Raw genomic sequence first — 27406 nt, forward strand, 5'->3', positions numbered from 1 at the left:
CGCAGGTCATTCCCATGTGTTCCTCATACTTTTCCATAGTCCCAAAGTTTAAGATAAAAGCATGTTTACAAAGGGAAAACTGCAGTACAAATAGAATCATAGAATCATAGAATAGTTCGGGTTGGAAAGGACCTCAAGATCATCCAGTTCCAACCCCCCTGCCATGGACAGGGACACCTCTCATAAGATTTTTCCCTTTGCATGCCTGAAACAAAGCCCTAAACTTGGCCATGGTTGAGAAAGAAATTCCATAATAAATACCTTCCTTCCAAGGCAAAGATAAAAAGAAGGGAAAGGGGAAGAGAAACTACTTTGTCTCTACAGTGACACTTCAGTGCTCCAAAAATAAGCTGATAATGATCTGATATTCATTCCAGATCTATAAAAAACAGCAAGTATAATTTCTGCTTGCAGTAAGCAAGATCATTAAATCACTAAGAGACACAAAAGTAATTTACAGCACCAAGATTTTATGCTAGTTTATACAACACCCAACGCATATAGTGTTAAGTTGATATATTACATGGCGCATAAAATACCACCTAACTCAGTGGCAATTGGATGAATATTAACTAGTTTCTCCTGTGTGGTAGCACTTGCTTAAAACAGCATTTTTATCCCCAAAGCTTAACACAATAAAACTAAAGCAAGATAATTCTCTTAGCCAATCATTAGCTCCTATTGCAGGACTTGCGATTAACCTTCCGGTTTCTTGTGAGCAGCCACATCAAACGGACCAGTTTACAGTAGCCACTAGACCCAGTGCTCGAAAAATCAAAGCCACAATCATCAGTGCTTTAGTTCCTTACCCCATGAACTGCAGGGACCACAAGTGTTCAAGTGAGTGGGTAAAATGCACCTCTGTGCAGAAAGGCAACAGTCGAAATGAGTCACCCACATGATGGAGCTGCTTTTTTACATGCTCATCTGGCACGTAATTGATCCGAAATGCATGGCAAATTCAAGATCTGAAGTAAAACAGCTACAAGGTTTAAGGAGCTAATGACTAAGCATATCCAGATTAGTATCTCCCAGTTGGTTTAACAGCTCAAGAAGTGTAATAGTGTAAGGCAGAACTTACCCATCGCAGACTTCTTTTATTATTGAGGACAGTGGCTTTTTCTGGTTAAGAAAAAAAAGAAAGAAAAAAAATCTATCACCAAACTGGAACAAGCCCTGGGCTCTTAAAATATGATTCCAACCCTGCAAGGAACAGACCAAGTCAGTAGTATTTCATTTGTTGTTTAACATCAAGCCTGATAGGACCCCATCATTTCCTGCTGCTTTGGTCTGATAATCTATGGAGACAGCAATTCTACATGAGCATGATGGCATTATCAGTCCTTTTTGTCAACGTTAGCCCATATGGCATCAACTCGGCTTCTCAACTGAGAAATCAAAGGGTCTTTTGTATACACTGCATCCCATTACCCCAGAGAAACACAAGATTTAGACATCAACATGAGCATTTTCCAGGAACGACATCTGAAGCAAGACATTCAGTAGTTTTAAACCTTCTTTTGTCCCTTTCAGCTATGGTGGGATGATGACACTGATCCTCTCTTCTAAGTACACATATGCAAGTTCCCCTCTGACAAAACACCAGCTGCAAGGTGTTAAGATCTCAGATGTATCAGTTCTGCTTTCTTCTCTACATCTGCGAGCCCAAGCATTTGGGCTGACTGAAAACAGCTCTGTTGCTTTGGGTCCTAAAATAGAAGGAACAGTCTCGTTTGGTGATGTTGCAACGCTCTTAGCGCTGTTATAAACACAGGGTGCATGCACAAGTGTTCTTAGAACATTGCTGGCTAAAAGAAAATGCATTTTTAGATCCCAAAACATAGATGAAGTTGCATGGCAAAAAAAAAAACCAGACCAGATTTCACCAGCTGGGTGACTGCTGAGCCCTCCTTCTCCAACACTGAGGGACTACACAGCGTCACACAGATGCTTTGCTTTGTGAGAACCCCCTCTACTCACTTCCACTAAGCAGCAGGTTCTTTAAAAGCAAAGAAAATACACAAACCCCACCACACAACCACCACAAACCAACAGCACTGCCGAAACAAGCTGCTTCCCTTGAATGTTTACCGGAACACAATGAGGCTAACCATGAACTCAGTAGCAGCGTTTGCTATGCAGAGGGACAATTACTTCTCACCTTGGATTTGTTTTCTAGGAACTGCATCATAGACAGAAGGGCAGAGACAGGGCTCCCTGGTCAGGGAAGGAGCTGTTATTTCAACAGGCAAGTCAACAAAGTCAGTTTATAAACAGGCAAAACCATAACACAAGACCACTTTAGTCAAACATGAATGAAAGCACCTGCTGAAAGGATCCTGTCCCCACTTACCACACTGCTTCAGGCCTTGCTCTCCATCCTTCCTCTTTCACTGCCATCACCACCCAGATAACCCACACCTGGGAACTGGATCAAACTAAAGACTGGCCTAATAAAAGGAAAACAACGAACAGCTTTCACCTGGGTTAATCCCCTCCCCTGGCTCGCTGTGTACCTACATGACCAGCAAACACCAGCACCTGGGAGAACAGGCAAGCATGGAACTGCTCCCTTCTGCAGCAGCCAACGCGTCCCTTCTCCACAGCAGCTCCTCTTCCTTGCACCGGCTCAGCCGCTCACAGAGCCATAGCCAGGCTGGGAAGCAGATCAGGCAGATGATATGGGAAAGAAAAAGAGTGTTTTCCTCCCCACCACGTCCTTGTTCCTCAGTCTGCATTGCTGCAGTTCATGTGCAGCCGGCTTGACCTCCTGTCCTCCTCCCTGAGTGAGTCTGTAGCCTCTGTGAAAGCAATCCCTGCTTCCAACTCTCCACCTCGTTTCTGGGGCGGCACAAAGGGAGAAGGAAGAACACGTGCTGCTGATGACACCGGTTTGCCATCTAGTCTGCAGCTGAGCTGCTGCCAAGCTGTCTCCCCTTCTCTCCCCAGGATGCTACTGCAGGTCCCTCCACTATTTACCTATTTTGACAAAACTTCTACCTGGCATATTGATTCCTTTCACATCAAGTAAACTGGTGTCAGCGAACAGATTTGACGCAGTGGAGGACAGAAAGGGTAACTGCTTCTCCTGCCCGTTATTTCCCATAGGAACTACAGTTTGCCATCAGGAACTATGACAAAAAGACACTTTAACAACCACACTGGCAGTCATCTAAACACTGGGGAGATTGGACACAACTACTTCCTAAATACTCTACACCATCACCTTTTATGTCCTCACCCAATCCTACACATCTCCCTCTCCCTTTGCCTATTCCATACCACCTTTCCATTATTATATGACATCACCTGAAATCAAAAACTTGGACAAAAGAAAACTAAACGAAACCACAGCAAATCAACCGGAACCTGGAAGAGCCAGGTAAAAAAGGAAAACCACTGGATCTTCAGTAATGCGGATTATTACCACTGCGATCCTAATAAGCTGCAGCTCCGATCCATCCCCTGAGCTGCACTCCCCCTACAGATGAGGGAAAAAGCCTATTCCCATTCTCCGCAGGCCCTCCAAGGACATTGCTTTTTTTGCCTGGCTCTACATATTTGCCTGATGTCAGAAAGAACGGACTTGCTGGAATGGCTTTGTTATTTCAATCTTCACTAAATTATGTTTATGGAAATTTACATAGCATCTTTGCTGCAGTTCCAGGTCAGAAAAGCCAAATTCACCTTATTAGTGAGCGTACTTCAAAGAACTCCTCACACCCAGACAGCCCAAGAATATTTCTGTTTTTCCTTCATTGAAATGAGGGGTTTGTGCATTTTATTCTTGCGTTTGGGTTTTTTTGCCTGTGTCCTCCCCATTTATCCGGTCTCCCTCCCTACACTAGTGCAAATCACACAATCCCAGCCTGGTTTGTGCTGAAGGGACCTCAAAGCTCCTCCAGCTCCAACCCCTGCCACGGGCAGGGACCCCTTCCACTGGAGCAGCTTGCTCCAAGCCCCTGTGTCCAACCTGGCCTTGAGCACTGCCAGGGATGGGGCAGCCACAGCTTCTCTGGGCACCCTGTGCCAGCGCCTCAGCACCCTCTTCCCTTTTTAAATGACCAGCTGAGATTCACTGCTTTTTCTTTCCCCTTGGCCCCCCCCGCCTTGTTTTCTGACAGTGATTGGGTTATCGCTTTCCCTGGCTGACACCTTTTAATGACAGAAGCAACAGGAAAACCCTTAACCCTTGCTGTCCTTAAGCCTATCAAGCCTATCAGAAAAAACAGCAGATGCAGCACATCTGTTAGTGGAAAACACTCGGCATTTAAAACAAAAAAGTCTGTTCTTGGTCTGTGCATCTGTCAAAAACCAGAATCTCAAGCCAGTAAATACACCATTCTGTCTCTAATTAATGCTACCATTCCGCCAGCAAAGCTTGCAGTGCAAAAGTCATTTTTATGGCTATTAAAAAACAGAAAACCACCTCTTTTCACAGTCAGTGGAGGATTCATCTGTTACGGTCACACACCCGGGGCTACAGAAACAGGAGCAGGGCTGGCCGGTGGCAAGCACCAGATGCCGGGACACCTGGGTCCTCAACTCATTACTTCACCAATGGCTCCTCACAATGTAAGAAGAGGTACTGGAGAGCTCTGGGCTTCAGACTCCTCAGCCTGCTCTGAACCACTTAGGGGAACAAGTCTCCGCATTGACTCCAATGGAGTATGAGTGAGACCAGACTTGTTTATTAGGCATTGGGCATCTGCAAAAGATGGAAAAGGGGATTTCCCTAACTCAGGGGTGCAGCAGAGGGAGTGAATACCTGAAGAAGGGGACACCCCAACACTGCGGTAACAGAGACCATAAAACCCAGCCAAGGCCAGCTCAACACCAAATAACACATCATAAAGCACCCTAGGGTCCTACAGCTGTGGATTACAGCATGTCTGCGTGCAACACACTCGCACCACATACTTGAAATACAGTTAAGATACAGTCTGAAGTACGAAGCGGGACTTTAAGATGTGGCTCTTCACTGAACCACTTTATTAGGTGAGAATACCTTTGCAAACTGAATGAAGAAACCCCAAACCCACAGCTCATGACTGACACGCCGCTGGCCTGCCAGGGTAGAAAAGTCTATGTGAAGGCACAAACACTTGATATCGGGGGGGTTTAGCATTACGTTCTTTTGTACTACAATCTTGGAGATCTATAAGGAGGACAGAATTCATCACAAGATGCGCCCGGGTACTCCAGCTGGCCACAGTATGAATGAAGCACCTTGTAATTAAATCATTGGTGCGTAACTCCAGGAATCTCATCATTACACACTTCCTTTAGACACAGCAGAACTCACTTTGAAGAGCTGAGAGTCCTGCTGTTTCCTAAGAAACTTTATGGATGCAACAATCTTAAAGGCATGTTCAGCCTTCACCTTCAGTACCATCAGCTGCAGGAAGCAAAACTCAGGCTCCACTGGGGAGGCTCTGGTGACCAATATGGGGATAACAAAATCAGAGCCAGAAAATAAACCCGCATAAAACCCTAAACAAACAGCAAAAAAAACCCCAAGGAGAGAATGAAGTGTTTCATCCCTTCCCTAAAACATTACTTCCTCACTCTCCTTTACGCTGGAGATCAGGAACGCTGGGACACTCAAGCGTCTCCTGGCTCTATTTCCGCTTCCATTAAAAAGCGATGCGCCACTTTCTTTCCTCTAATTAAGCAGTTCACAATCCCTTTCGAACTCCATCTCTCCCCCAGTCTGAGAAACCCTGCACTAAAGCAATTAACAACCCCCAAGGGCCCAGGTTGAGGTCTGAAACCCAAAACAGTTTGCAAGTTCCCTTTAAAAGAATCTTCCTGGTTTCCTTTCCACGTGCAGCGAAGTACGACGGCCTCTCTGGAGGAAAAAGACAGCACAAGGACACTCACAGCATACACTGGCAGAAGAGAAGAGACAACTTGAAAGACACTCTTAGACCATGAACTTACTGCCTGAATCTAAACCTTAGGGAAAGCATTAATGCAACCAGCCCATGGCTCCTCCAATACGCTGCATCAACATGAACTTGTCACCTGCCACTGCTCCTGCAAATCCTGCCCACTGTACCCGGTTTGTGCTTCGAAAAGAAAACAGCTTTTTTCTCTTTCCTTCCTTTTTATTTTGGCTAATGCAAAGATGCACATCTGTTAATTTAATCTATATTTAATGATCTCGTAGATAAAAGGAAACCTGCAGGAAGAGACTGCGTGGCCAGGCTTAATTACAAACTGTTCCTTTCTGCTGGAACAGTGTTTCCTTCCAGTGGTGAGCAAGTTCACCCTGGCAGCTTAGAGAAATCTGGTTAGGACAACTTGTGTTAATACACAAGAGTGGATTTAAATGGGATCAAAACAGTTATTGTACCCAAATGTCACAGAATCCCAGACTGGTTTGGGTTGGAAGGGACCTTAAAGCTCACCCAGCTCCAACCCCTGCCATGGGCAGGGACCCCTTCCACTGGAGCAGCTTGCTCCAAGCCCCTGTGTCCAACCTGGCCTTGAATAAGTCTCTCATTACCCTCAGAGGGAAGAATTTCCTCCTAATGTCCATTCTGAACCTATCCTCTTCCAGTTTAAAGCCATTCCCCCAATACCCATCTTGTGCCTTCTCCTGGAAGCTGCTTCCCCTGCAGCAGGAACAGCGAAGCTGTAAATCCAGAGTATCCAGGTAACCTAACCCAGCACTGGCGTACCTAAAATAATTTGTGCTGTAAAAAAACCCAACAGCTGAGGATGAGTTATGCATAATGGGCACAAATTAACGCATGCAAATTTCCAGCTGAACACAAGAAATGACATCCTCTTACGAAATGGGCTATACCTGGGAGAAACAGGAGAGGAGAGGACAAACCAGCCAGCATCCTGCTTCACGTGTACAGAGCCAGCACAGCTTTACTCTTAACATCCTCCAGAATCACCAGCCAGAAGACTGGGAGAAGTGAACAGTCAGCATCTACCAATCACTTCTTCCCCAGACTGCACCCCCAAAGCCCCCCCAATAAGATCCCAATGCAAATTCAGACACCAACCCATTCCCATTCCTCCCCTGACATGACAGTACGACTTGTAAGTGGAAGATCATCACTAGACCTCTGCTCTTACAGCCATAATCAAACCTTTTCATGAACAACTAATTCTGACCACAGCACTAATATTGCCAGCAGGGATTTCTGCAGGGGGAGGGAGGGTAGGGGCTATTTTCCAAGTTTAGAATTGAGGAAAGGGGCGGAAATGCCAACACAACCCCACACAAGTATCCTGGACGAGAGCAAGTGAATTCAGCCAAGTGCATCTCTCAAGGAGAGAGCAGAGAGAACTTCAGCTTGCACAAAAACCAGCTTTAATGCCTGCAGGCAACAGCCAGTTGCTAAGTTTACTGCAGCGTAATTACTCCCCAACTGATACAGAGAGAGGGCAGTAAATAACGTGCAGTTCTGCCCTCCTTCATTAAGGCAACTTTCCAGGAAAAAAGCAGTTGTAAAACCCTGATGTCCAACAGTCCATGCCAGTGAATGAGAGGGAAGGTTAGGCACAGAGGCCAGCTCCGAAAAGCCCTTAATTATACATTAACTGTGAGCCTCTCAACCCAGTGAGAGCCTCTCAACCCAGAGAGGCCAATTCTGCATGATTCAGATTAAAACTGCCATCGATGAACCCAGGCTGACAAGCGTCACAGGAAGCCTCGACTATGAAAAGCTGCACCTCATGAGGTCCAGGCTGGCCCAAGTCATGCACCCAAAGGGGAAGTTCTGAATGTAAAGTTTAATAACATATGGTGGGAAAATGACACCCTTTTCAGGCCCAACACTCTCCAGCACGCCACTGTCTATCACTGCAGTTTCACAATGACAGTTCCTCATTTTGAGGCTATTTTGTTCTCTTCGTTGCCAAACAAAATATGCACATACAGAGCAGGTGAACTGGGATACTGTGCAACTGCATATAAATAGCGACCAAGTGTATACAGCAAGCAAGCTAAAAGCTAAATACCCAGATTTCCCCCTGATCTCTTCGATGGTATTTGTAATTCAGGATTTGGAATAGCCCCAAGTACCCTGAAGAACTTGCATCATGCTGCAGTGAGGGGGTTTCTGTTGTTCTTTTTAAAGTAATAGCACAGGGCTGTTGTTTTAAATTCGGTTCTTGCTGGTAAAGGCTCAGAAAGGGGAAAAAGCAGGAAGGCAAAGTTCTTAGGATTTTATGAATATATGTCAAATGCTGCTTGAATGAGCAGTTCCCACCCGGGAGACAGGCACTGCCTGCAATGCCTGGTCAATGGGCAAGTCATTTCTCTTGTCTGCCTTCCTTTTCCCTCTTCCCCTTTATCATCTCCAACAGCTAGCCATCTGAGGGATGAATCATCTCCTCCACTACAGCTCCTCAACTAAATAGATGTTTTAAAGGGAACAGATTGGGGAAAAGTTAGCAATTAAGTGAAGCAGAGACAGAGCCGTGTGTTTAGAAGCATGCATCACCCTGCATGTTTTCAGAGCTCATTCCCACATTGCTCCCATCCCTGAAAAAGGCAAATGCGCAGGGTTTTATTATTAGGTAGTATTAGGAAGGGATGTTTCTTTCCCATCTTCCTTTCTTGTCATGGTTTTACATGTCAGAAAGGTGAGGGATGAGACTGTCAAACTTCATTCCCCCTTTCCCCCCCCATCAGGAGCAGGCTGCTGTTAGGCTTCTCACTTTCAACTTTACTTTCCCTCTTCCTCCTCCTCCTCCTCCCTGTAAAGCGGCATCAAGAAAGCCCGCAGACAACTTGTCAGGATGGGTTGGAAGAGATCTACCCAATATAAGTCAGCTTTGATCTTTCTTTTCTCCTGTTAAATCTTATCTAATAAAGGTAAAACCAAGGCTCCAGGGCAGTAAGCTAATATTCAGATGAGGGGTTTTTTGAGAGCTACTTAAAGGCATTTTGTAAAGTAAACCCAGTCATTTTGGTATTATTTTGCTGCTACTTGGAAGGAGACTGCATAATATTTGTTCACTCTTGTACCCACTGTACTTGGGAGCGATAAGCTGTTGTTCATCGTGACTAACACGCATCTTTCCCCGAACACAGTGTGCACAGTGCCCAACATTTGTTATATAAGGAGACAAAAGTAAAACATTCTTCACTGCAGACGGCAGGAGGTTTGTATCTGTAGGTACCTGCTTACCAAAGGACGTAACGCAGCAAATGAAAATGGAGAAGCTTGGCGGGTCTGGAAATCAAACTCCAAAGTGCTACCAACGTCTTGGGAGCTGCCTTGTGCTCTAAAGGGGCTTGCAGAGTGCCTACAAATCACACTGCTCTTACTCCAGCCACCCTCCAGCACCACGTTTCTCCAAAGCTCCCGCAGGAATCTCCTAGGCAGGTGCCACCAAAGGGTTAACCAGAAGGGAACGACTGCACTGCCCCAAGAAATGAGGATCCCATTTCAGTAAGGCATTTTCAGCATGAATTCCCATTTTCTCCTCTCCAAGAGGACTTTCTAATGTGCTTGGTCCCCCGATACGCTAGGGTCTAAGCGTGTTATGAAATGCTTCCCTGAACTCTCAATACTATTTCCAGGACTCATAGTTATTCTGAACAGGTAAGAAGCTGTATGATTTCAAAACATTATGGGTAAGCTGTTTAATATTAATGAGGTTGCTTTTAATATTGATGCATGTGCCACAAAAACAACCTCAGAGAAGTCCAGAACCTAAAGCACAGCACTTCTGTAACTTGGTTTGATTGGTTCCCCCACCAAACTCTCCCCACACACACTCCCCAGATTTCCTACAAATGCTCTTTAATTCATCCTTTTCAATCTGACAGCTTCTATACACTGCCTCCAATCAGTCCATAGGGCCACTGCATTAGAAATAGCCACTTAAACAGGACAACCCCTGCGATTCCTGTACGGAACAGGCAACATCCTCCCGCTCACAGTGCGCCACTGCCTAAGTTCTAAAACCTGCACTTGCGGCTGCCATTTGGGATGACCCTACTCTAAATACAAAGCACCGACTAAAAAAGCTACGACCTTCCAGCAGAGGTGACAAGATCCCCACAGTTCTGCAGCTGAACACAGGCACAGAAGTGTTAAGTGGGTCACACAAGCAGTAAATGCCTTCTTGATGCAGCTGGTTTAAAAGAACAAGCAAAGAAAAAACCCCAACATCGAAACCATTAAGCAGTGAGAGGAAAAGGGCTGCACCCCTTGTAAAAACCACACAAGCACCCAAACACATACATGTGCATCTAAGTACCGATAAATGCAGACACACGTGCGGAGGAGAACTTATTTACACGCGGGCCGGCCAAACGCACACGAACACAGGCACTTACTTGATCTATTTCCATTAATTTGGGGAAGGCACCTGGCCATTCAATTGCCACCTTCACTATATCAGCAGGAGGGGGCATTGCGACGCTGCTGCTGTTCGGAGCCAGTACCGCTGGATACTAAATGCTGCAGCGAGGTTCTCTCATTCACACCTGCAGGGAGAAGGGGAAATACAAAGAATGAAACATAAAGGCAAACAAAAACCCAGCAGTTCAGACCCAAACTCCAGCGCTGCCGCTTCGGCTCCTGCAGCTTGCCTGGCTGGGCAGGGGCATGAGACCCAATGTGCGTGCGGATGGGGAAGAGCAGGACGGCACATCTTAGAGAAGCAAGCACAGGACACAGCACCACAACACGCTGCACGGCTCGACAGTCTGTTGGAAAGATGGCTGAAGCGCTGGAACGCACGGTGAATAACAGGCATGCATTAGATTTAAATAGAGAAACTATTTTTACATGTTGTTAAAACATGCTGGTGGGGAAAAAGCAACACACTGGAGGAAGCTCCTGTTAACAGCGGGGCTGCTGGAGTCCCAGGGAAGGCGATCGAATGGGTTAAAGCTGTAACCTGGTGCTGAAACCAGGAGAAGAGATTGCTGAGGAAGTTGTGGCCAGGAAACACTGTTTCTTTTAACTATAGCAATGATCTGGGTGTTCACAAATAGATCACTGCACTATAGCAACCGGGATGTTAGGAAGAAGGCAGAACACACAGCATTTTCCACATATACATATACACACAGAGACGCCCTCACCTAACGGGTCCAGAGATACCCATATATAAATACTTCTTTATGGTAAATCTCAGACCACGAGGATATCGCATGCATTCATAACGACAGAAACAGCTATAGAAAGCATCATAGTTCTGCAAGAACATAGAATAGAATCATAGAATCATAGAATCGTTAGGGTTGGAAAGGACCTCAAGATCATCCAGTTCCAACCCCCCTGCCATGGGCAGGGACACCTCACACTAAACCATCCCACCCAAGGCTTCATCCAACCTGGCCTTGAACACTGCCAGGGATGGAGCACTCACAACCTCCTTGCGCAACCCATTCCAGTGCCTCAGCACCCTCACAGGAAAGAATTTCCTCCTTAGATCCAATCTAAACTTCCCCTGTTCCAGTTTGAACCCGTTACCCCTTGTCCTGTCACTACAGTCCCTGATGAAGAGTCCCTCCCCAGCATCCCTGTAGGCCCCCTTCAGGTACTGGAAGTCTGCTATGAGGTCTCCACGCAGCCTTCTCTTCTCCAGGCTGAACAGCCCCAACTTCCTCAGCCTGTCTTCATACGGGAGGTGCTCCAGTCCCCTGAGCATCCTCGTGGCCTCCTCTGGACTTGTTCCAGCAGTTCCATGTCCTTTTTATGTTGAGGACACCAGAACTGCACACAATGCTCCAGGTGAGGTCTCACAAGAACATCAGCATCAAAGGATATGCGCATCAATAGGACCTCGTGTCAAACAGCTCAGGCTGCGAACTCTGGGGAAGGAGAGGAAAGGGGAAGAACCAAGCCCTCAGGTTGGGCAGAATTTGAGTTCTGTCGCTTTTGGCTCATCAAAGTTTGTAACCGAACAAACAGGAACAAACAACCCCAATAACAACAAAGGTTCTCCAGGCTTGCACCCAAGCCTTCCTCACCCCTCTGCCAGCAGGACAGCCATTCCAAGAAGCAAAGATCTCAGGCACAGAACCCGCACGCCCTGCTGTAGACAGGGATGCTCCTGCTTGCTCTACCTCGTCCTCTGTGCCAAGCACAGCGGTTTCCCTCTGCTGAGGCCCAGTATGTGTGACAAACCCAGAGAAGCTGCAGAAACCCCCACAAGTGGGAGCAGTCCCACTTCTGCTTAGCAGAAAAGAGAAGGAAGTGGTGAGAGCAGGGACACAAGCCTGCACAGATACCCCCTGACAGAGCTACAGCAAGCGACGGGCTGGCGGAATGCACCAGGCATCCAAAAGCCACCAACAGGTACAGGAAAAAAGAGTAGGAGGCTCGGACCACCTTCAGTTGCTGCTTCAACTACCCCAGTCTAACAGCCCTTCTCCAGCTGTAGAATTCGGACCAGCATGAACAACGCCACCAAACCATCCCCTTCTTAAGAAGTTTTGTGCCCTCATCTCATACTACCTATAAATGAGTTGGTCCAGCCTTCCCGTACAAGGCTCTACCTTTCCTTTTACTGTGTCCCATCTGCTCTGCTCTTGAAAAGGCTCAGTGCCCCATGTTTGCAAGCCCTCCTACATTCCACATAAGGTTCTCAACACATGCTATAAAAGCCATTTATGAACTTTTAACACCGCAGCAATTTACTTCCAACAATGCCAGTTGTGACGCTGACAGGACCGCATGTCACCACAAAGCGAGGCGCATGGCAGTAAATAAGACAATGGACGGTCTCTAAATAAGACTGGCTTGCAGGAAGTGCCTGGGAAGACTAAACAACGCGATTAAAATCTCAGTGATGCATCCACATTTGGCAGATGTGACAGCGACAAGGAGTAAACACACTTAAAGCCCGCAGCTGGCTTGCTGGTCATTAAGAGTAGTCACGACGTTCACTTTTGGCCCTCTCTTCCTGCGCAGAGCCTGAGCGGATGCAAAGCTCCTGCCCCTTCTCCCTGGACACTTCACACTCCCGCTGTTCGCATCTCCCACAGGCACTCCCCTCCCTGCACTGACGCAACTAACCAGCAACAAAGGCGCGTTCAGTCATCTGGGTTTTGCCACGTTCAAGTCCAACTGCTTCGCACACTGTGATGGGCAGCAAAGCAAGGCTTGTTGGCAGCAATGAGCTGCCGTTAATCCACCTCGACAGCCAAAAGAAAACGAGACATTGGCAGCTTCTTGCTCCCGTACTCACGGTGCCGGTGTTTCCCAGCCCTTGGTCATCTCAGCCTTAGTGACATTTTGGTATTAAACGCTTGGTATGAAGCACTTAAGCGGAGCTGGATGACCCAGTGCCAGACTGACAGGCTTCTCTCTGTGCGCATGGCATCCTGGCAGCAGGGGCACTGAAATCCTCAGCCAGAGCCTTGGGTTTACTGGCCACAACACAAGAAGCACAGCAGCTCCTTCCAGACAAACTTGACTGAGGATAACTTCAAATGAGCAACTCCTCATTTTCAACAGTTTGATTCCCTCACCCCCCATCACGTTTCTTCTAGAGTTTTCATCAAAAACAGGCCACATACCCATATAGAGAGAAGGGACAGCTATTGGAATCCACCTGATTTATGGTCAAGCATGTTTTCTTTGACTGGGAAGACAGGAAAGCAACTTGGAGCACTGTCACCTCTTACCATGAGAGGCACAGGGAAGGTAGCGCGCAGCCCAGTAGAGGTTAGCCAGGGCCAAAGCTCACAATGAACACTGAATTGAAAATGCTGATTCATGACCACCGACCATGACTACTAAAGCAAAACAACATTACACAGCAATGTATTTGCAGAAGACTTCCATTCTCACATCAAATGTGGGCATTAAGCCTCATCGTGCTGCAGCGAATTGAAGTCCCCATCTTAATGAATCACGCCAGAGGAAAGCAAATGGTTTCAGAAAGAAGAATCAAGGAAAAGTTGATGGGAAGTTAATCAAATTCAGCTATAGAAACTAAGCATTTGCATTCCAAAGCAAAGTACAAGAGAAGTCTGCCACCGCGTTCAGAAGACAATTTCAGTGTGACTAGTTTTAACGCAGGCTAGCACGGATCTCCTACATAATTATAATTATTAATATACGTATGCTTTTACAGTCATAAAACACAAAGCGAAGCGACAGATCCTTAACTAATACAAATGGATGCAAGTTCCACTTCTCCCACGGAAGACCAACTCAGAGACATCAGTGTGGTCCGGATGCTGAAAAGCTTATATAAAACCATCACTGCGTTCCTTCCTCTTGCTCAGTGGGCATCTTAGCCAAATGTGCTGACTTCTTCCTTCCTAGTTTATAATCTTATGGATCCAGTGCAGGATCCAAAAGAGAATTCAGTTTCATTCTACCTGTGTGGCAATGCCAGAAACAAGCCGGGGTTCTTTAAGTCAAAACAGATGCTTAGCCGTCATCGCCAAATTAGGTCTGCAAAGCAAGTTCTGCAATCTCCAGCGCTGACAATTACAAATCACCTACCATTTCTTCCAGTGGCACACTGTGTTAGACACCGCCGAGTGAAATAAGGAAGGCACAACCCCCGGTGTGAAACGCTTCCAATTTAGTAAGCAATTTTCATGATGTGAATGAAGAACTAGAACCGATTTCAGCTCCTTTTGTCATGCCAGCAGCAGTCAAGCAATGAAAAGGATACGGACATCAGTCACTAAAGGGTCTAGTTATGGAGTTTTCTCAAGTGCAACAACTCCTTCTTCTCTCCCAGGGGGATGCGAGCAGCGCTGACGTGCAAGGGCAGCTCTGCAACTCATCTTTACAACATGCATCCTGGTGCTTTCAGGTTCTGCCTCGAAAATGAATGTGCAGGCATAAGCGTATCAAGTGGAGGGGAGGGGGTCTGAGGAAAAGGAAGGCAGCTTCCCTTTATTTTCCCTAATGCAGCTGTAACCTGAAGGAGGTTTAAGCAACTTCCGTGCTCAGCAGCACACTTGAAGGAACCCCCCCCAACCAAAGCATCCCTACCACTTGAGTACACCCTGCTTACACCAAGAGGGTTTTCCAGAACTATGACAGATTAGCCCATTAAAGCGCAGCTTCTGTGAGTTACTGTTATGGCCACACAGAGGATATTTCTGCACCTCAGTCACGCCATGCAGCGCTTCCAGTGGTCTGCTAAGCCACAGTAATAAATACTCAAGTTGGAAATCAAAGTATGTTAAATGTAATGCAAAAATGCATCGGCACAGACACTCAAGCTCCCAATTTACCTGCGTGACTCTAAGGATTAACTCAGCACATATGTCAGTAAAACATAATGAATTTTCCCCTTCTACCTATGCACTGCATGTGGGGAAAAGGGGATTTTATTTGTGTATGAAATTAAACCTCTGTAGAAACAGCTCTTTCCTTTTAAAATTGCTTTGCAGCTTTCTCAGCCCTTGCCATGCAAGGATCTCAAAGTACTCTAAATAACTTAGACCTGCTTGAGCGAGGCCAGAGGAGGCCATGGAGATGCTGCGAGGGCTGGAGCAGCTCTGCTCTGGAGCCAGGCTGAGAGAGCTGGGCTGGGGCAGCCTGGACAAGAGAAGGCTCCTGAAGGGGAGACCTGAGAGCAGCTCCAGTGCCTAAAGGGGCTGCAGGGAACCTGGAGAGGGGCTTGGGACAAGGGCCTGTAGGGACAGGCCAAGGGGAATGGCTTGAACCTGCCCGAGGGGAGACTGAGCTGAGCTCTTAGGCAGAAGCTCTTCCCTGGGAGGGTGCTGAGGCGCTGGCACAGGGTGCCCAGAGAAGCTGCGGCTGCCCCATCCCTGGCAGTGCTCAAGGCCAGGTTGGACACAGGGGCTTGGAGCAAGCTGCTCCAGTGGAAGGGGTCCCTGCCCGTGGCTGGGGTTGGGACTGGGTGAGCTTTAAGGTCCCTTCCAACCCAAACCATTCCATGACTCCATCAGAGCACATCTCTCAAGAAATAAACCCTATTACTACTGTACAGACAGGAGAAAGAAACGCAGGCTAAGAGGAGTTAATGCGACTCGCAGCTCTAGTTGTGTATGAAAACAGCAGTCTGCAGCAGCCCATTTCTTCTTTTGCAGAAGAAAGGCAATAGCCGACCAGCAGGCCGGGTCATTTCACAACAGCTCAAGTAAGGAAGTTAATGACTGGAAAGCAACCGAGGGAACGAATGCCCTGTGCACGTGAGAATTCAACCGAACAGAGCGCGGGTTTCTCCTGCCTGGACAAGAGGCAGCGCGCGCAGGAATCACCGGGAGCTGGCACAGACCCCCTGCGCCCATGGCGCTGCTTCAAGGTGAACCAAGGCGAAGGGAAGCGAGGGCAATAAGAGCCAGGAGAAGGCAGGACACAGCGGGTGCCGGCCAGGCAGGGCCCGGCAGCAGGAGACACACGGGTCCCCGCGCTTGGGACCTTATGTAAGGAGCCGCTTCTTGTCAAAGCTCATCAGCTCCCTCCGCTCGGCTGCTGCAGGCAGAACCTGAAGTGGCGAGTGCAGCGGGGAGGGCCCTCGGGGACCAGGTCTGATTGACCATTTTAGAAGGATAATCCAGCGCTGGATTAACGTCCCCCAGGAGAGTTATTTTTGGAGTTAAACTGCATGACTGAACGGCACAGGGTAAGGAGCTGTAAGCATGCTCTAGCATCTCTGCGAGAAACAGGGCACAGAAGCCGGGGGGTGGCTGTACGCTTTGGGTACAGAAAAGGGCTCTCATGCTGCCTTTTCCCCTTTTGTTAGGCATTCAGTGCTATTCACCACCAAAACAGACAGGAGTCAAAGGCCCAGCAGGCCCATGCCAATAAGACCTACAGATCACACAATCCCAGACTGGTTTGGGTTGGAAGGGACCGTAAAGCTCCTCCAGCTCCAACCCCTGCCACGGGCAGGGACCCCCTCCACTGGAGCAGCTTGCTCCAAGCCCCTGTGTCCAACCTGGCCTTGAGCACTGCCAGGGATGGGAAGGACTTCCAGATGCTTTGCCACGAATGGAAGCTAAAGCTCTGCAGCAGTTCTGAGCTATTTTATAGCAAGCGATGGAAAAGAGGGGTGAACGCAGAGAGCAGACAACGCAGGGGGCTGCGACCCCCTCTGCAGCAGCCACCCCCACTGCAGGAAGACCTGACCCCATTCAATAGGCCTCCACGGTTCGGTGTGGTCCATCAGCTTCCCAATAGGAGCACTTCTTTGATGCTGAATCCACAACCTGCTGATCAACAGTGCTTCACTAGCCCAGGAACGCACCATTTAACATCATCACAAAGTGAGGTTTGGACCCGTCAGGTTTACATACATTACTTTTCCTCTCCAAACACCTGGAAACCTAGTACTGGAGAAGATTTTAGGAGCATGGGTGTGAAAGGTACAGAACAGGACAGTTTTCTCCCCCTGAGGAGGCTGCCCAGGAAAGATGGTGAATACCCGTGTGGTTATCTCCTGTCTCACATACCTATAACCTTTCTTCACAATTTCATTCCAAGGATTTTACCTTGTCCACAGTGATCTCGTTCCTCTCCTTACTTAGCATTTCATGTGGCTGAGGTTTCACTATCATTGAAGGCCCACTTTCAAAAAAGTACTCTTCAAAACTAGGGAGAAAAAAAGGCTTTAAAGGGTGCTTGAAAAGGAGAGGTGAAAGCAAACCCAACAGACTGGATGTACTCAGTATTCAGGCAAAGCAGGCTGTCTGGTCTTGCTTCTAAAGCACATATTGAAGCATAGCAGAAAAAATCCAGGTACTTGTTTAAGTTGAACTCCCCCGCTTCTTGGAAGATTGCTCTCCTTCTACCAAGGAACTTTTAGTTACACGTCTATAATTCAGAGGAGAGGACTAAAACCAGGGCTTTGATTATTGAAGGAATCCGAACCTTTGCGCCAATTTAACCAACACTCATACACCATCCAGGCAGAGGAAGATGCTCTGTTTACTGAAGATGAGCTCTTCACACTAGAGATCAGGAGAGTGCTGAACTCAAGTATTCAAGACTACACACAAAGACAAACACACACAAACCCAACCCAAACCAGTACAAAAGGCCACAACCACACCAAAGAGGTAAGGCTTCCAAAACCCCATGATTTTTCAGAGGCACTGAGTACCTGCAAGAATGTGACATTTAAAGACTATGGCAGGTATCAGGTAAAGAAACAAAACATCACATACTGCCCAAGATCCACTTAAACTTGACGCAGTTTATCAGGGCTTGTGGCCTCATTTGGGGTTGATTCTTATCATGGGACTGTATTCCAGATGTTTCTAAACTGAAGCAAGCCGCAGAAAATAACCCTTAAAATCCAGCTGAATCCAATTTTCTTTTCCTGCTAGTCCCACATAACCTGAGAGGTAGGAGGGAAGTAATGAGAGAAAGATGAAGCCTTAATTTCAGCCAGTGGTGCTGCTGCTCTTAAAAGGCCGTAAGGACAGGATAAATGCTTTCAGCAATAAGAAAGTTGAAGGGGAGAAGAAAGGAAAAAAGAAATGGGTACTGTGAAATAACAATTAAATAAAGCAGTGATCAATATTACAGCTCAAAAGGATGGATGCCAGCTTTTTGGGGGAGGGATAAAAAGGAGGTGGCATTTTAATACTTAAGCTCAGCACACTCCAAAGGAGGCCAGTGTAACTGGAAATGGAGAGGGTTTATCACAGGCTGGTTGAAAATGGAAAGAGAAACTGAAAAAGTTCATCAAAAGCACAGTGGCTCTGGAAAGCGATTTTGACTGGAATTCAGCTAAGAATAAAGGAATCACAAAAGGTCACAGTCCTCTTCTCGAGCATGATCTGGCTCAGGTACTTCAGACTTTCCTGGCATTTGGATAAATCAGGGGGCTAGAAGGGACACACAGAAGAGGATCTTGAGTCAAGATGATAACACTATTGCTTCGCTGCAGCAGAGGCCAAATCAAGCCAATGATGACTGGCTATATCCCAAAGGAGATAACAGATACAAGATAAGCTCAATGTTGGAGAAACGCTAAACTTCCCACTGGAAGCAAGATGAAGCAGTGGCATAAAAATAAAGATTTTTACCCTATCAGTGCTTATGACACATACAGAGGAACTAACGGCACAGTCAGGAAGTCTGCAGTCAAATGGAGGAAGAGAGGGTAACAGAGCTGCATGAACACTGAAGGAAGTAACCAAGTTAACTGACAGCACAGGCAGGATGTGGAAGGTCGAGACAACAGAAGTACCTTCTACAGAAATCACTCTGCAAGGAAAAGTACTGTGGAAAAGAGACATGCATCGATGCTCCCCAGGGAATTGGCGGAGCCTGGTGCTCATCGTGCTCACCAGAAGTAAGAGAAGCAGCAGAAGACAGACTGGGTACCACTTCTGAGCCTAACGAGGACAGGGAAGTCTTGAAGACATCAACCTTTGTCTCCAGGCACTGACACCGCTCTTCAAAGACGACAAAAACACGAGGAGGAAAAAAAGCCCACCAGCTCCAACTACAGAGGTGTTCATACCAGCATTGCTTCTCTTGTACTCACTGAAAGCAGTGCATCAAAACAGCTAACAGTCAAAACACCCCGTGGTTTCCTGTCTTCTCAGCACCACGCAGCCACTGAACCCATCCCTGCATCCTCCGAGCTCTCTGCCAGGGCACACTCTCCTATCTACAAGGAACAATTTGCCCTTAACACTTGCAGACCTCCAGATGCCGGTTGTCTGAAGGGTATTCAGCAAAACAATGAGACTGCGAACAGGAAACACAGGGATAACCCAGGAAAGGAAGAAGTATGGCACAAATAACATCAGAGACCCTGTCTATAGCTAAGCTTGAGCTATTCTGCACTAATGAGACTGTATCTCCAAGTATCAGCTGTTGAGGCAGATCTGGCATTTTAATGGGCATTAATAAACTTGCATTGGAAACAGGAATACAGACATGCTAAAGAAACAAATGTGGACAGTCACATCCCAGAAAAACAACTGTGCATATGCCAATGCTCAACACTGATCCCACCCTGCTTTGTTGAGTACTGCTTAGTCATTGTACCTGCAGGCCTGGAGCTACCCTTCTGAGGACATGGCAACCAGATTATCACCTTCCTTTTCAGTGCCTACACATATCTTGGGGCCATCACTTGTAATTTGTAATGCCAGATCTGGAACAGCTCGCACGCCTGAGTTATCTTCTCAAGTATCCAGCGTAGGATTACAAGCAAAAAGATACCAAAGAGCCCAAGAACAAGGAAAGCTCCAGGTTCATACAATCAGAACGCAGAGGGCATTTTGGAGGGATGCTAGGAGCCTTTCAGAAGAAACAAGATGAGAGCAGTGCCAACACCCAGCCCAACGCCAGGGGACATGTGTCCTGTGTAAAACCTTGGTACATGGCACTAAATGTGACACTGGGTATTTTAACACAAGATTATCCCTTGTTCATCCCTGTAACGCAAAACCACGAGTAGCAAATGACCCTGCTTGAGCAGGGCGGTTGGACAAGACGACTTCCGGTGGTTTCTTCCAGCCCCAAGCATCCCATGATTCTCCGAGTCCACTGATGTAATAACTCTAAGCACTCCTGAAGCCCTAGGCTGCCCATCTGTGCTCCAATATTGCGCTTTTTCTGTACTCAACTGCGCACGCAGTGAGCCAAAAGAGCTGCTTCGGCAGCAGGTTGCCTTCTATGCAAGATTTCTAAGCACGCTAAAACCAGCCCTCAGTTACAATTTAGGAACAGCAGTCTGTAGCTGTTCCTAGCTGGCATCCAAGAGCACTCACGCAAAGAGGATCTCAGTCTTCCATAACTTGAACGAAGATTTTACAATCAAGATGAAACTTCACTTCTGACAGGAAAACTACTGAAAATTGCTTTAGTTTAACACATCACATCCAAGCACTGGGTACAATTTGCGGCCACCCCTTAATTTTACTGCACACTTTATGCAATATTACAATCCACATGGCCCAGGGAAAGAGGGAATAGTGATACAAGCATCCTTCTACCAGTCTGAGTCACAAGCTCTGGAGACTCATGCCATTAAAGCAGTAGACAGCAGTTGAAGAGCTTACTATCACCCTTTTAGGGCAGCAGGACAGGCAATGTGCTCACTCTGACACTGCAACCCACATGTGAGCTTAAAACCCCACTGAATCCGACTTATGACACTATGCACAGCTACTAAAATAATAAATAAGCGGGAGGGGATGGCCGGCAACTCTGCCATTGCAGTTAAAGCCAAAGAGAGGTCTATGACTGTCTCCTGTTTTATTATCACAAAGGAAAGTGGAAGTACTTTAGCAAAGTAAGCTGACTCATGACAAATACCGGCTAGTTTAGTGAGCGTGCTGACTTCACTGCCAAGGGAATAAGTCGTTCTCATGCAATCATAAAATAGTTTGGGTTGGAAGGGACCTCAAAGCTCCTCCAGCTCCAACCCCAGCCACGGGCAGGGACCCCTTCCACTGGAGCAGCTTGCTCCAAGCCCCTGTGTCCAACCTGGCCTTGAGCACTACCAGGGATGGGGCAGCCACAGCTTCTCTGGGCACCCTGTGCCAGCGCCTCAGCACCCTCACAGGGAAGAGCTTCTGCCTAAGAGCTCAGCTCAGTCTCCCCTCGGGCAGGTTCAAGCCATTCCCCTTGGCCTGGCCCTACAGGCCCTTGTCCCAAGCCCCTCTCCAGGTTTCCTGCAGCCCCTTTAGGCACCGGAGCTGCTCTAAGGTCTCCCTGGAGCCTCCTCTTCTCCACTCAGCAGCTGACTGCTGTTGCAGGAGTGGGTTTGCCAGGAAACACCACCCTCAAAAGCTGGGGCAAATCTCCACTGCCAGAAACGAACAGGATAAAGTTTTACCCCAATTGCTAACGCACATCTCTTACTGCCATCCTAAATTCAAGTTTTAGAAAAAAAGAAAAAGTCATTCCTTACCTGTACGGAAGTAATGGAATCTGAATGGCCCTGCTGCACATTATCAGTTAAAAAGTCACCTTTGTAGTATACATGATGCGCTTCTCCAAGCATCTCCTATCTCATAAGTAACTACAATTACAAAGGCTCCCCACACTCCCCCTATGGCTCCAGCTAATTCTCGCTGTCAGATGCCGATGATGGCACAGCTGTGTTTCCCCACCTCCATGCTCCAGTTGAAGCTCCTGCTCCAGCCTCTCTGAGAACACGCACAGTTATGCCAAGGATGAGCAAAACACTCCCTGCTTCCAAATTAGCTGATCAATAAACCAAGTGCTTAACCTTCCCTCAACGCATGCCTCCAGACAAGGCAACCAGCCCTGTCTGCACACTGAGGACTCCACTGTGCCAGCCACATCATCCTGCAAGACGACTTGTGGCAGTTTCCTTCTCCGGAGCCAGAACATCAATTGTCACCGATCGCTGCTGCGACTCAATCAGCTTCTATTGGAACACCCATTGAAAATGAATCAGCACTTGCTGTGTGATGCTTTGCTCTATTATCCTCAAAACAAATAGAGGGCCTCAAGTATTTAATACCCTCCTGATTCCATCCAGGAGCTACTGCCAAGTGCTTCACCTGCTCAGAACTTATAAATGCTGACTACAGAAGAGGGAGAGGCTGGCAGCAACAGGCAGAAGGACAGTATGCCTTTGCTGCATGATAACGTGCACGCTTCTAACTTCTTATATTGCGGAAAAATTGATCCTCATAACTGTTTAATGTTAAATATATTGTAACACATCCATCATCCTGAGCCACCATCCTCATGTTCTCTGCTAACATTAAACCCTGCTCCAAAACCTCAGGCTTTTGCCATTCGACGTCTTGTGCCTCTGCTTGCCCAACATCATGGCCTGGCCTCCTCCTCCTCCCCAGTGCCAGCAGTGGCACTTGTGCAGCAGGTCAGCTCAGAGGGATGGACTGTCCAAAACCTAACCCCACACAGTAAACCCCAAAGACATCTGCAGCCAGATTACCCCCCCGAACACTTAAACCACGACAGCCATTCACTCACCTGAGCATCAGGGCACCATAAAGAATGGGCAGGGGTAAAAAGGAAAGCAGGAATATAGCCTGTTCATCTTAAAGCATCACGAACACGTCCTGAGACAACAACCCAATGCTTATTTCACCTGCACAAAGTTCAGGGCACACAGCTGAGATCCAGTTCCACAGGGGAGAACGATGAAAGAATATGCAATTACTAAGTTCATTACAGTATGTTTCATTAGCTCAATGAGCTCCTTTATAATGGTAAGAGGCATTAAAAGATTAAAGCATCTGGATGAAATCCAAGTCCATTTTTAGTGCCCTGATGTTTGCCAGTTTGCATCTCCCGGCATACAGAGCAATATCCCTTCACTAAACCCCCCGCGAGAGTAACCACTGTTTATCCTCCCTGCTTTCAGCCTTCAGTGTTCCCAAATTACATTTCCCCATTGCACCTGGGGGCGAGGGATGTCAAATCCCTGTTCAGTTAACTGTCTGGTTCACTTAGACACAGTCAGAAGTGTTTCCAAACAAAGCTGTCAACTGTGGTTGACCAGGCTGAACTTCCTAGAGGGCTAATACCTGGCTGAAAAGCCCTTTGTGTGAAAATGGCATCACTAAAACAAAGCACAACACAGGAACTTTTCATGTGCTTTCAGCAGTAATTTAACCTCAGTAGATCTCTAGTGTTCAAGTCGCAAGTGCAATTTAGTTATTAATCTCTTTAAACCAGAATGGAGCCCTCTTTCTGCCCTTTGCTAAAGCGCTTACACTCTGCTGTGAAGTCTAAAGCATAGATAGCTTGGCAGGTTTGGCAGCACAGTGACAGCAGTAAACACTACTGGAAGCCTTACCCACTCTCATTTTACGCTGTATTAAGCAATATTCACAGGTTGTACACTGAAAGTTTAATCACTTCCACAAAGCCGCAGTGCGCATCTCTACTGAAAGAATAGTCCCTTTCCTTTTCTCCGCATGCTCCCCATCCTACAGCGCTCACGTTCGCAGAACCACAGCCACAGCCCATCAGAAGATGGGGTAAGGAGTATGATCAGGAAAGAGGTACCCCATTCCCAAAGCTGCCCTGTAACAAGGAAGTGGACTCCCCAGCTCTGAAGAATAGGATTTGTGTCCCATTACAGCTGCAATCCCCTACTCCCAGCAGGGAATTCCGCTGCTCTGTCAAAGCTGGATGCGACTTCCTTTTGCCTGTAATGGAAGACTACTCCAGTACGCAGGGCTCACAAAGACATGCTCTCCACAACATGCAGTTCCCAACTGCTCCTCCTTGATCTGGGCATGCAAAACTAAAGAGGATGGTGCACATGAGGAATGAAAAAAGGACATTTCCTGTTCACAAGTGCTGTCCTCTACACCCTGCAGTATACTCCCACCAGCCACACCACCCTCACAAGCTCTCTCCTTGGGGTATTAAAGAATCAGATAGATTTCAGCCCTATCTCTTGCCCCGCTGGTCTTGCCCACTATGCCAACAACTTGGACTAGGGCTTGGGGAAAACAATGATGACATGAACTCCACTGAAGGAGATTCTGAAGCAGCAGCACCCGTAGGCAAATACACTGGAGCAGTGCCCAGGACAAAGTCTAATGCTCCCATTTAAACAAGATAGAAAACGTACTCTTGCATTGGCAAAACCAACATATTGAGACGTAAAACCCCCAGGTTCTCATTTGACCTTGGTGTCAGTCTTGGAGAGGATGTAATCATTAGCAGATAGTGTAAAATACACCAGAGAAAACCACACTGAAAAAACCCACCCACAAACAGACCTTGTATCTACCAAGCCTTTCCCCCCGCAGCACTGATTAAAGAGACAAAGTCCCTACCACACGTAGTAATCACACTGCTTAAATGAACAGCAAGTCTGCTTCAAAGATGAGGACGTTCAACTTGCAACCCAGAACACTCGTCTTTCATTTTCTTTTATTCAAAGGCTTTGTGCGTGGCCACGTACTTGCCCTTTGGCCCTCTGTGCCTCCAACTATAAAATGGGACAGCACGTTTGCTCTGAGAAGCTGAGAGGCATTTAGAGGCTACAGGGGGTTGTACCCGAATCAGACTGACAGACTACCCAGAATGGGCAGCTGCCTTCTTCATTCAGGTGCTCAGGCAGGTTACTCACTCAGCTCTCCCCGCATTTCACCCTTCCCAGATCTCAACAGGCTCACCTATTTCTTGCTCCCACCCTTAGTTTCAACACTTGCCATTAAAACCAGAGCGATGGAAGGGGAGGACGCAGCTCCAGAGTCTGCTGGGAGCAGTCTGTGCTCGCTCTGACATTTCAAAGCAAGTTACTGCAGTTATCCATCAGATGAGGCTTCTCGCAAGAATCCAGGTATGGACTTCGTGGGGGGACAGAAAGGGGCAAACCATTTTTGGCTAAATTTATTGGCCAATGTCTTCTAATTCTCTTAGCCTGCCAAATTCAAAGATGCACAGCAGCACAAAACGACAAACCCGTTTCTAGGTGGATTAAGTATTTTAAAGCAAACCAGCAAGGGAAACTCATTTTCCAAGCAAAATAAAAGCATCACTATTATATCCATTTAAACCAAGACTGAAAGAGCACACAGAACACGCTGCAGGGAGCGAATCTGAAGCCTCATTGCCATTTATCTTCACATATAAAGCTGTTTTTCCCTACGTTAAGAGTCCCCGAGGCACGCAGAAATGTCCGCGGAGCCAATCAAAATGCAAATACTCCAAAACAGCCCAGCGAGCAACTACTGCTGCTCTCTTTACCATGCTCCTCCTCCTGCCCAGGCTTTCATCATCTGACACTGGTGACTCCGTCAAACACGGTGCACTTCGGGTTTAGAGCCCTGAAAGTTGAATTTGTTCTCAGCTTAGAACCCTAAGTCCTCATCTGGCCCTTTGGTACGGTCATTCCTGGCAACTGCCTGCACACACACGACAGGACGGGACCATTGTCCTGTGACGGTTACCTCTCTCCGGCCCCAAATAATCTCTGTAGTGTTACACAGTGAAATGGATTCGTGGCTGCTGGCTACCTCACCCTGCCACCTTCGCTTTTAGTCATTTAATTGCTGAAGTGGAAACACGGACGGTAAAGGAGGCAGGCACAGGACAGAGAGCACTTGCCTCTTGCTTTGATGACACACGGCACAACAGCAAGATGAAAAATCCCACAGCTCCCAGTTTTCTCAGGCTAAGACTAAAAGCATCTTGCATGGAACCACTTCCTATCTAACAAGACCAAATTCATAAATAGAAGAGCTGCCTGTTCTTAAGTGTTCCCTTCTTAAATCCATCACTGTTTCTCCTGGCTCATGAACCAACCTTATTTAAGAAAGAAGAATCATACCTCAAAAGGAAGAAGGCAGCAGGGCAGTTCTGCATGCCCCAGCCAAGCCAAATGCAACACGTAGTGCTGCTTGCTGTTGAAACTCAGCCATGCCAAGGGCTGCCAGTTTCTTCTAGCAGCTGAGAAGTACGAGGCCTTGTTGAGCACGTTCTCCATCTGAGCAGCCACACGTGTGACAGCACGACTGTCAGGCTGTGTGTGCGAAGGCTGCAGCCCTCCAGACTGCCATTGCCGAAACCATATTACATCCTTAGACAGACGACCCAGGCAGCAGTGCTACCCACGAAAGCTGCTTTCAAGCACTTTAGACTACATGTCACCTAAAGCATGATTTGACCTGGATCTGCTTGGAGATTTTTTAATTACTGACTTATAATATATGCATTAGAAGTCACTGGGAGCAAAAAGTCATTTGTATTTAAGATACTGGTTTTGCTTCTGCATGACTTTTTAGTGATGACAGCTTTAAGACCCAGCAGAGTAAGCAGGGATTGGACTTTAATGTGCTTTCCTTGGTTTTAGTATATAAAAGTTTCACATGATCAACTCTCAGAACGAATAGGAGCTAGCAGCCGTCAGGAGCTTTACTGTGGGGGTTTTAACACGGATGAAGTGGGGAATCACTCATTTGTTTCTTTTTAAACAGGACATTCATTCATAGAAGGAATCTCTGCCTCACACCTTTAGCCTAGGCAGCACAGTTCATCTCTCCCACCTCTGCCATTGCCCCCGTCCCCCTTTCCTTTTCTGACAGTGTTCTATTTCCTTATATACGACCCATTCTTCAGGTTTGCTTCCACTCCCTCAGAGGGATTCCATTCACGCACGCACCAGCCTTTGGAGGAGGTTTTGTACCAACTGCTTCCCTCTCACTGAGGCACATCCCGGCTTTGACAGCACGGGAAGCACGACCTTCCCCGGCAGTTTGGGAATCTCGGAAGTGCACACTGGTACGTCAGTTCTCCCTTTATTATTTCATTGTCTTTACCTGTCAGATTCAAACAACCCGTGCTCGGCAGCAGCCACCAACTGGAGCTTTCACAAAGGTTAAAAGTCCAAAAGGAAAGCTGGTTTCTCCATTTAGCAACCTCTGTCAACAATTCCTATTAAAGGAGGCCAAGAGTAAGCGGATGTGTAGGTACGGCAGCAAGGGCGCGAGCGGATGGGTCTCAAAGGTTTTAATGTTCTTATTTATGACTCCACCAGGTTCTGACCTTAC

At 47.2% G+C, this 27406-nt stretch overlaps 1 protein-coding gene across 5 annotated transcripts in view; it reads right to left on the reverse strand.

The window, feature by feature from the left end:
* The window catches only part of ELMO1 (engulfment and cell motility 1), a 274208-nt gene that overhangs the window by 215197 nt on the left and 31605 nt on the right, over positions 1-27406 (reverse strand). For 3 of the 5 annotated variants that reach the window (XM_065665367.1, XM_065665366.1, XM_065665365.1), the window contains 2 exons: positions 10316-10465; positions 1082-1122 (listed from right to left, as the gene is read on the reverse strand). In XM_065665367.1, coding sequence (XP_065521439.1) covers positions 1082-1122; positions 10316-10393 — 119 coding nt within the window. In that variant the 5' untranslated portion in view covers positions 10394-10465. Of the gene's footprint in view, positions 1-809; positions 835-1081; positions 1123-10315; positions 10466-27406 lie in introns of those variants that run through there. The other 2 variants (XM_065665369.1, XM_065665368.1) reach the window with 2 other exon arrangements.

The sequence above is a fragment of the Lathamus discolor genome, chromosome 2, assembly GCF_037157495.1.
Source record: "Lathamus discolor isolate bLatDis1 chromosome 2, bLatDis1.hap1, whole genome shotgun sequence".
Lineage (NCBI taxonomy): Eukaryota > Metazoa > Chordata > Aves > Psittaciformes > Psittacidae > Lathamus > Lathamus discolor.